The sequence below is a fragment of the Dromiciops gliroides genome, chromosome 5 (assembly GCF_019393635.1).
Source record: "Dromiciops gliroides isolate mDroGli1 chromosome 5, mDroGli1.pri, whole genome shotgun sequence".
Lineage (NCBI taxonomy): Eukaryota > Metazoa > Chordata > Mammalia > Microbiotheria > Microbiotheriidae > Dromiciops > Dromiciops gliroides.
In genome coordinates, this window is record NC_057865.1 from 252,369,074 (window position 1) to 252,380,114 (window position 11,041).

General features: G+C 38.7%; 1 protein-coding gene across 1 annotated transcript; it reads left to right on the top strand.

Moving 5' to 3' along the window:
• Positions 1 to 7,928: 7,928 nt before the first annotated feature.
• Positions 7,929 to 10,835, top strand: LOC122729016 (myosin light polypeptide 6-like). Its single transcript, XM_043967693.1, has 2 exons — positions 7,929 to 7,955; positions 10,260 to 10,835. Exons 1-2 carry the CDS (start codon positions 7,929 to 7,931, stop codon positions 10,833 to 10,835), a joined length of 603 nt encoding a protein of 200 aa, XP_043823628.1.
• Positions 10,836 to 11,041: the final 206 nt, after the last annotated feature.

Sequence of the window (11,041 nt, forward strand, 5' to 3'; positions counted from 1 at the left end):
GGAATGAGAGACAGGAATTCTATAAATTTCCTGTAGAGAAGCTCACCACTAGCTAGCTAATATTTTTTTTAAGGCTTTTAAGGTTTGTAGTCTGCTACCTGTGCTATCTTTTCCCATCCTTAAAAGGTAGGTGTCTTAATTTTCCCCATTTTGGAGATGAGGAAACTGAGGCTAAGATAGAATCAATGACTTGTTCAGGTTTCCACAGCTAGTAAATATCTGAGGATGGATTTAGACTCAGGTGTTCCTTGTTTAAAATCCAATACTGTCTCTACTATACCACTTACATGCTTTCAATCAATTAAACTTATTTTAAAATATTTTTTATTTAGAATTGTATTTTCCAAATTACATGTAAAAAAAAATTGACATCAATTTTTTAAAAACTTTGTGTTCCAACTTCTCTTTCTCCCTCCCTACACACCCCATCCAACAAGAACTCAAGCAATTCAATATAAGTTATACATGAGTAGTCATGAAAAACATCTCCACATTAGCCAGTTTATGAAAGAAAACAGACAAAAACAAAACTTCAGATGAAGAAACTAACAAAAATAATTATTCTTCCATCTGTTTTCAGACACCATCAGTTCTTTCTCTGCAGATGGATTGCAATTTTCATGAGACTTTCAGAGTTATCTCAGATCATTACATTGCTGAAAATAACCAAGTCATTCACAGCAGATCATTTTACAATATTGTTGTTATTTTGTATATGGTACATTTCACTCTGCAGCAGTTAATGTAGGTTTTTTCCAGGATTTTCTGATAGCATCCTGTTAAGCTTTTTGTTGTTGTTGTTTGTTTCAGGTAAAGGAACTAACAAAAAAAGTTGTTTTAATCTGTATTCAAATACTATCAGTTCTCTCTCTGTAGATGGATTGCATTTTTGATAAGATGTTAAGAGTTGTCTTGGATCATTGCTTTGCTGAAAATAACTTAGTCATTCACAGCAGATCATCTCACAATAGTACTGTTATTTTGTATAGAGTATATTTCACTTTGCATCATCTCATTCAGGTCACTCTGGGTCTTTCTGATAGCATCCTACTCACCATTTTTTTTTATAGTAAACTACATTTATATAGTACTTTAAAGAGAGATTTCCTTACAATGAACCCATGAGGTTGATTATTGCAACAACAGTGATAGATAACATTTATATGGTATCTTAAACTTGACAAAGAATTTTCTTCACAATAGCCTAGCGAAGAAAGTACCACATGTTTTTCCATTATCATAAATCAATCATTAATCAATCATCATCCATAAATCTTCATCATTATCCTCAGTCAATCCTCATCATTGTCAATCAATACTCATCTTATTCATTCAATCATCATCATCAATCAGTCCTCTTCATCAATCAGACCTCATCAACCAATCCTCATCTTCCTCCAATCCTCAACAACCCATCAATCCATCAATCATCACCATCATCATCTTAGATTACTCTTGCCTCTGCTTCAAAATTTTTCACAATTACTATTGTTAACTGTTTCCCTCCATCCTATTCACTTCCCATGATATTTACTCTATTTTCTATAATCTTTTATCCTATCCCTCCTCAAAAGTGTTTTGCTTCTGACTGCCTCCTTCCCTGCTCTGCCCTCCCTTCTTTCACCCCTCCCTCCTTATCTCCTCCTCCTACTTTCCTGCAGAGTGAGATAGATAACTCCACTCAATTGAGTGTGTATGTTTTTCCCTCTTTGAACCAACTCTGATGAGATTAAGGTATTTGAGCCAATTATGATGACTGTAAGGCTTATTCACTGCCCCACTCCTCCTCCATCTCTCCCCCCACTCTATAAGCCATTTCCTGCTTCTTTCATGTGAGATTTCATCCCATTCTACCTCTCCACTTCCCCCTCCCCCAGTGCAATCCTCTCCCCCATCAATTTCCTTCCTTCCTTCCTTCCTTCCTTCCTTCCTTCCTTCCTTCCTTCCTTCCTTCCTTCCTTCCTTCCTTCCTTCCTTCCTCTCTCTCTCTCTCTCTCTCTCTCTCTCTCTTTCTTTCTTTTGTGAGGCAATTGGGGTTAAGTGACTTGCCCAGGGTCACACAGCTAGTGTGTCTGAGTAGTGTCTGAGGCTGGATTTGAACTCAGGTCCTCCTTACTCCAGGGCCGGTGCTCTATCCACTGTGCCACCTAACTGCCTTCCCTCCCTCAATTTCACCCTAAAGATGTCATCATGGGAAAGGTAGGTGACTCAGTGAACAAAGCACCCACCCTGGACCCAGGAGGACCCAAGCCCAGATCTGGTCTCACACACAAGATACTCACCAACACCCTGATCCCAGGAATGCCACTCAACTCCAACAACCCCACAAAAAAAGAAAAATGATAAACAAAAAATAAATGTTTTATACATATCATCTCTTTATAATTAGTTCCCACCTGAGCCTTCTGTCTAAATTTATTCCTATCATCTTCCCTATTACTGAGAAAGCTCTTATGATTTAGATGCATCATCTTCCCACGTAGGAATATAAATAGTTTAACTTTAACATCCCTCATGTTTTATTTTTCTTGTTTACCTTTTTATGCTTCTCTAGGATCTTGTATTTGAAAGTCAAATTTTCTATTCAGTTCAGGTCTTTTCACCATGAATACTTGAAAATCCTCTTTATCTTTGAAGTCCCACTTTTTTTCCCCCTGAAAGATTATGCTCAGTTTTGCTGGGTAGGTGATTTTTGCTTGTAAGCCCAATTCCTTTGCATCCAGAATATCATATTCCATGTCCTCTGATCCTTTAATGTAGAAGCTGCTAGATGCTGTGGTATCCTAACTGTGGCTCCACAGTATATGAATTGTTTCTTTCAGGCTGCTTGCAATATTTTCTCCTTGACCTGGGAGCTCTGGATTTGGCTATAATACTCCTGGAAGTTTTCCTTTTAAGATCTCTTTCAGTAGGTGATTGGTGGATTCTTTCAATTTATATTTTGCCTTCTGCTTCTAGAATATCAGGGCAATTTTCCCTGACAATTTCATTGATCATGGTTTTCAGGTAGTCCAATAATTTTCAAATTCTCTCTGCTGGATCTATTTTCCCAGGTCAGCAGTTTTTCCAAGAATATATTTCACATTTTCCTCTACTTTTTTTATTCATTTGGATTTGCTTTATTGTGTCTTGTTTTCTCACAAATTCACTAGCTTCCATTTGTTCAATCCTAATTCTTAGACAATTATTTTCTTCAGAGAGTTTTTTTCATTTAGCTTTTCAAGCTGTTGACTTTTTTCTCACAACTTTCCTGCATCACTCTCATTTCTCTTTCCATTTTTTCTTCTACCTCTATTACTTTATCTCAAAGTCCTTTTTAAGTATCTCCATGGCCTGAGAACATTTCATATTTTTCTTGGAAGCTTTGGCTGTAGGATCCCTGATATTGCTATCCTCTTCTGAGAGTCCACTTTGATCTTCCTTGTCACTAAAGAAACTTTTCTATGGATTGCATCTTTCTCTGTCTTCTTATTGCACCCATCTTTTACTTGACTTTTAACACTTTTTTTTTTTGGCAGGGCAATGAGGGTTAAGTGACTTTCCCAGGGTCACATAGTAAGTGTCAAGTGTTTGAGACTGGATTTGAACTCAGTTCCTCTTGAATCCAGGGCTGGTGCTTTATCCACTGTGCCACCTAGCTGCCCCCTTAACACCTTTTTAAAGTGGGACCCTGCTTCCAGGCTGTAATGTCCCACACTTCAGGGAGTCCCAGGTGGTACAATCTAAGGAGGGGCAGGTTTTTCACTCACCTGGCCTATGTTCTGGTCTGTAAAGAACCCCAGGCCAACTTGCTAATTAACCAGGAAACAAAATTTTGTTTTCTGTGGTTGTTAGCTCTGATGAGCCTGCTGCCCTCCCCTACCTGGGCCACCACCACTCAAGATTTCTTCCTGGTTCCCCTTTGGGGTAGAGCAACTGAAACCCCCCTCAACTCCTGCAGAAACCCCTGTAGACTTCCCCCTGGTGAACTTCTCAGCCCTCTCACCATACTGTGATCTTAGTTCCAGATGACACTAGCACTGCAGCCGATTTGGAGGCTCAGGATAAATTTCTCTGTCACAGCTTGCCTGGGGCTGGATCAGTATCAGTATGACCGTGGGGTTGGAGTCCACTCCCACCCTGGTACAGTAGATGCCTCCTGCTGAACTTCTAAGCTATCTTTGGCTGGAAAATTATCTCAGACTGTCTTTTTGTGGGTCCTGATGCTCCAGGAGTTTTCTTATGGCTGTCTTTGGGGGTTTTTGGAGTAATTGTTCCAGGAGCTCTGAGTGCTTGCTGCCTTTCCTCTGTCATCATGGCTTCGCCTGCAGGAAGATTTTCCAATGACTTAAACTTTTAACCATCATGCCCCCTCCTCATTGCCTAAATCTTAGGACTAGGATTGAACTAGATAGAGTTGGGCAAGAGGGGAAAATGAACTGAAAACATTTATTGGAAGCATGGAAAAAATAAAGAGAAAATTGAATACAATGCAAGTCAATCGATCAAGTGTAGTCCAGTTTAATACAATCCAGTCCAATAGGATAAAATGTGATACAACATAACACAATAGAATACACATTTATCAAGTATTTATGTGCCCATTACTTCACTGCGTCTTGTGAGAGACACACTATAGGTTGGACATGGTCTTTGACCTCAAGAAGTTTATTGTCTAGTAATTTATTAAAGTTTCCTGCAAGTTGAAATGATTCAATAAATTTGGAATGTGAGGGTATAATACAGGTCATTTCATCCAATCTTCCCTAGTGTGCTGCAGTCCCATCTTGAGAGACGGTCATTGCCTTCACCCAGCACATTGTGCATCTCTTTTCAAATTCTATTTTGTTTCATAATTATTTGCCTCCACATGGACAGAAACAATGCCATATTCATCTTTTTTTTCTCCCCATTGCCCAGTAAACTGCTTGGCAAATTATCATAAATCATTTATATGGTTCTTTAATATTTATAAAGCATTGGATGTGAGTAGTCTTTCCTCATGAAGGGAATTAGGAAAGTTGAGAAAACTAGAATGTCTTATGGGTACATTGAGTGGAAGAATTAGGAATTAACAACAAGAATTCTAAGAGTTTTGTGTTTATCTTTTCTTTTCTTACCAGATCATGAACAGTGCACTGGAAAGTCACTGCAGTCAGCTAACCTTTGACTGGTAAATGTAGCAGAGCATAATGTTGGCTTTGGGGTCAGGCAATTTGGGAGGGAATCCTACAAAGGGAGACTGATATTGAACTTGTAGTCTACCAAAAGCCCCAGATCATTTTTCATGGATTCTATAGTTTAGCCACACTAGCCGCATTTATTCTGGTTTATTTTTTGAACTTGTGTTACCTGTGTGCCTTTGGTGAACCCTGGTTTCCTCATCTGTGAAATTAAAAATTGGACTATATGATTCCAAGTTTCCTTTTAGCTCTAAGTCACACAAGCCTGTGCTTAATATTCTATTTATCTTTTCAATTTTGTTTTTATGCCTGTCTCCTATATAAAAACAGATCAGAGAAATTATTTTCATAATGTCTCCTACAGGAAAAACCAGATCAGAGACACATAGGAAAAACATAGTACAAGTTTATTTGTTCCAAGAACAAGAAAGCACAAATCATGCAGAGACCCTTTCCAAAGAAGGAGATCAAAGACTCCCTCTTTCTGAGGGTATATAAGGTTTCTTTGTTCACTGGTTAAAGGGTGTTGTTTCATTAAACTGAGACGAATCAATCTAAAAGCAAATACTATGACAAGAATGGACATTTTAATAATTTCAGTTGTATTTCAACTTAACAGAAACACAATGATAAGATTATATGATTCCCAAAAAGGGTTTGGCAAGGACAAGGATATCCAAATATTTTTTAAAAATAGGGAGTTACTATCCTGGGTAAAGAAGTCAGAAGATAGGTGCAGCTAGGTAGCTCAGTGGTTAAACCACTGGCCCTGGATTCAGGAGGACCTGAGTTCAAACCAAGACTCAGACACTTGACACTTACTAGCTGTGTGACCCTGGGCAAGTTACTTAACCCTCCATTGCCCCACCAAAAAAAATTATAGGAACTAACATATATACTACATTTAACCTTTCTCAGTCTCAGTTTTTTGTAAAATGTATATAAAAATGGCATTTACCCTCCTTGGGTCATTGTGAGGATCAAAAGAAATAATTGGGAGGTTTTTCTGACATTCTAGTTTGAAGCTGGAAGGCAACAGGATACTGCTGTGTGTTATCAGCTGATTTCTGGGTGGTGGTGTGATTCAGGTTATATTATTTCCCTTTCCCCATTTTATTTCCTTTCCCTTAATCCTACTGATCCTGTTTGTGTTGCTCTTTTTTTTAAAAGTTCGTTCTTGTTAAATCCTGCTCTGTCTTGAGGGAGGCTGTCGGTCTCCTTTCTTGCCCCAATATTGCAGACGAGCCTCCTAACTAACACTCCCCAATTAAAATTGGTCCCTACACTAGATTTCAGGATCAGATTGTAACTCTCTAGTAACTAGCCAATGATGAATGAGGGAGGGACTTAACATGCCTTTAAAGGAGCTTGCCCACTCCTATTCTTTGCACTCACTTGCTGCAACATCAAATCGCTGCTGGCAGCGCCCTTTCTCATGAGAAAGAAAGAAAAGAGCTTTTGACACTTAGTTGCTGAGTTCAGGAGAATTATTGAGTAGGAGTCATTTCCCTCTCAGTGCTTTAAAGCACTATATAAATGCTATTATTATTGTTGTTGTCATAGCTGAATGTAGTATATATGTTAGTTCCTAACATATGTACATATGATATAACCTACCAGACTATAAGTTCCTTAATGTCAGAGACTGGGACACAATATTTCCTTATAAATGTCTATTTGTTGGTCTAAAATCTCCTTGATCTACCTGTCTGGAATTGTTTGGATGACACCTGTGCTTTCATTAGTGTAATGAGTTCTTGGTGAGGAATTTTCATTACCAGTATAGATCAGCAACTTCTATGCAACTTAGAGTCTTAGAGAAACCTGCATGATTGAAATATTCCACTTCACCAATGTGTCCCAAGGGTCTAGAGAAATAGGACTCATTAGGATTGGGTTTAAAAAAATGCTACATAGCTACAAAAACGTCTTTGTTTTAAATATTCAGGGATGTTTATATCTTTATTTCCACATGCAAATGCATTTCAAAAAAACGTTTTACTAGTATATTTTAGAAGCATTTTTTATTGATTTTATATTTGGATAGGGACTCAACTTGTAATTTTCTTACTGTTGCAAACTTAAATGGGAGGAAATTTCCTCTATCAGGGCAGGTACACACCCTTCTCTTCAATTTCTATCAATATAGAGCTGCCTAGAATATGAGAGAGAGGTCAGTGATTTGTCTGGGGTCACAGAACCCACACGGAACAAGGGTATGTCAGCATATGGGCTTGAATCTAGGTTTTCTTGGCTTCCAGTACAGCTTGCTATTGATAAAATGTCTGCTTTTAGATGTTACAAATAATGACAAAATTTGATAAATTGTGTTTTTATGGCAGCAGTGGCCCAGCTAATATTTGGGAACACTGACAAGGGTCTTCCAGTGTTTGGGACTGGGAGACGTGGTACAATGTAAAATAAACCTAACCAAAAAAAAAAAAAAAGAAGTCTTGTCTCTTATTAGATTTTCTTTTATTTATAAAATCCCTGGAAGGAATCTGTTTCATCACTGCATTTCTTAAATTAAAAAGTCAAGGCATTGCTAAATCGTGGTATAATTAATAGATTATAATTCTTTTGATTAGTTATAAAATGAGCTTGGAATGAGTTTGTTAAACATTGATAATAAGATAAATTTCTCAGCCATGCTTTTGGAAGCCTCAGATGAGCATGAAACAAAAGTGACAAATTTCCGTTCAGTCAGCTGGAAAAAATATTTCTACTGAGCTTAGGGAATTTGTTAGTTCAGCTTTTCAGTCAAACATGAGCAGTCTTGATGCCCCTAAAGTGGTATGTTCTGATAATTATAATATAGATGTTTTTATTTTTCAATGAAAAATATATTAACTTTCATCATTATGGAAAAATATTTTAAGGATCTCTTAGTCGACCTGGCCTTTTGTTGTTTGTCTTTGATTCTCAAAGGCAATGGATGATATCAAGAAAATGATGAATTGAATTTCAGGGATGCAGGAATGAGCAAAGTCACAAGCCTCACTCTCTCCTCCAGAGCCATTAGGGTCCAGTGGCAAGATATAAATAAGGATGACTGGATACACCCCAAATGCAGCGGGAGACATTGGCCTTTTTAAGCTAAGGTCTTTCCTAGGTGCCGGTTTGTTTGAGGCCCATTCAGTGATTAAAGTTAGGTAAGAAATGAAGCCAAAGAAGGTCTCTTAATCTGGGAGGGGAAGACCCTCATGTTTTCTGGCCAGAACAGAAACAATTGCTATTTATACTCTTGCTGAACCATCAAAATCCAAACAATGATCAACAGAGGCTTAGGCTGGAATTTATTATTGGCAAATCAATGAGAGCCAGAATTATTTGGGTTTTAGGCATACTCAGGTCACTCCATTTGTGTCTCAATGGGCCTTACCAATACTTGTGTTTTGTTTTTTTTCTCCACATCTCTATTTCAAGAAATCCACTTTCCTTTGAGCAAACCCCCTAAATGGTCACATTTAGAGCTCATAGGTCTCCTAGTATATATACTCCCATCCTTCTGAGTAAACTGAGGCCCTTGGGAATGAAATATCTTGTCCAATAGTTCATTAGTGGGAGAGCTAAAATCTGAATCCAATTGCACTGACTCCAAATCTAGCATTTTTTTCTCATACTATACCAGTAGATTGGGCAAAACAGGCAATATTTTTGTCATTTATATATGAAAACTCATATTTATACAATTCTTGTTTCATAAGACCCCTGTGAGATAGGGAGTCCAGTTGTTATTATCATTCTCATTTTATAGATAAGGAAACAGTATCACAGAGGTATGATGATTTGCCCATTGTCAAATAGCCAGTAAGCATGAACACAGGGTTTTGAACCCATTTCTTTTAAGCCCAATGCTCTTTCTACTATACATCATGTCATCTGTTAAAAAGAGGATTGTCCCCCCCCAGAACTGGAAGAAAGCTTACTTACTTCTTACTTACAGGATCAGTGTAAAGCACAGTTCAGCAAATTGCTTTCCACAGACATAGAATAAGTGACACCAGAAAACTGTCCCTTACAAAGACAGAGTCAGAAAGAGAGAAACTATTTGTCTCATGTTTCAGAGTGATGTACAGTTTTGTAAGGCAAGCACCCATTTTTTTCTTCATTCTTCCCAACAAAACAAAGCATGCATGCATGGGATACTCTCAGGAGAGGGGCTCACTCTAACTTGGGGAAGGGAGATATTTAAACAGTTGATCTAGGTAATTGTTAGTGAGGGTCTGTAGTATTCTGGACAGTTCAGTTTTATGGCTTCATTGCCATGTCAATCAGATTCAGTATCTGATAAATTCCCTGCTTCCTGATTTGCAACAGGATTCCTTCCATTTTCACTGTAAAAATCAGTCTACCAGTTCAAACCTTGAAAGAAAACAATGGAATAATGGAAGGTGAAACAAGGTGGGATGGGGTGGGGAATCTTTGAAGATAAGCATATCTCTTGGTAGGTCCATGAAACCCTAAAAGCCTCAGGAATGTTGAGAAGGCAAGACAGGGAGGCATTAGCAGATAAAACTGTCTCTGGAAGGACCATAAATCTCCAAATGGCTCAGGGGGAGAAATCTCTGCAGACAAGCTGGTATTTGCTTTCATAGTCCTGAGGATTTGTACCATTTACACATCCTGCCATGTCCATCTTTTTTTTCACCATAAAGGAACAACGGATTTTTGATTTGTTAGGCCAGGTTTTCATATGGTTCCTCTGGAAAATAAGGGAATTTTAACAAGTCTTAATCATCTCATTAGTATATCAATTTTTTGATTTTGTACCCATCTTTTTGTCAATATTAGGTCACAAGATGGGCAGCTAGGTGGCACAGTGGATAAAGCACCAGCCCTGGATTCAGGAGAACCTGAGTTCAAATTTGGCCTCAGGCACTTTATACTTACAAGCTGTGTGACCCTGGGCAAGTCACCTAATCCCAATTACCCCACCAAAAAAAAAAATAGGTCACAAGAATAACACTGTGGATATCTCTCCTACAACCAACCACATTTGGTTGATTCATAGTTATAGAGTGACTATCAAAATAATTTCAAGTAATTGTGAGGTTATCAGGTTCTACAGGAAATGTTCTCCCTTGTCTTTAAAAGACAAAAACTGCGTGTGGCTCTTTTCCTCCTGAATCGAAAAGGATACAAAGTCACAGACAAGTAGGAATTATATTCAAGAAAACTGCTCGGTGGCAGCAGAAACAGAGCTGCACAGCCAAGCTGTGTGACTTCACGGAGGATCAGACAGCTGAGTTCAAGGAGGCCTTCCAGCTGTTTGACTGCATGGGGGATGGAAAGATCTTATACAGCCAGTGTGGGGACATGATGAGGGCCTTGGGCCAGAATCCCACCAATGCTGAGGTGCTCAAGGTCTTAGGGAATCCCAAGAAGGATGAGATGAATGTGAAGGTGTTGGACTTTGAACACTTTCTGCCAATGCTGCAGATCGTAGCAAAGAATAAGGACCAGGGCACATATGAAGACTATGTAGAGGGGCTTCGGGTGTTTGATAAGGAAGGGAACAGCACAGTCATGGGCGCTGAAATACGGCACGTCCTTATCACTCTGGGTGAGAAGATGACTGAGGAAGAAGTGGAAGTGTTGGTGGCAGGGCAGGAGGACAGCAACGGTTGTATGAACTATGAAGAGCTAGTCCGGATGGTGCCAAATGGCTGAGAACAAAAGTCCCCTTTCCACGAAGAATCCCCTAACTTTCTCAGTGTGAAAATGATCCTCTTGCCCCTGAAGCAACTATCTATATTGTCAGGGTTACCAACATCCTTCCTTCCAACCCCCACCACATGTCCTCTTTGGCTTACCTGCTCTCTGCTTTCACCAAATTAAACTTGCTAACTGCTCCTAAAAAAAAAAAAAAGCTGCTC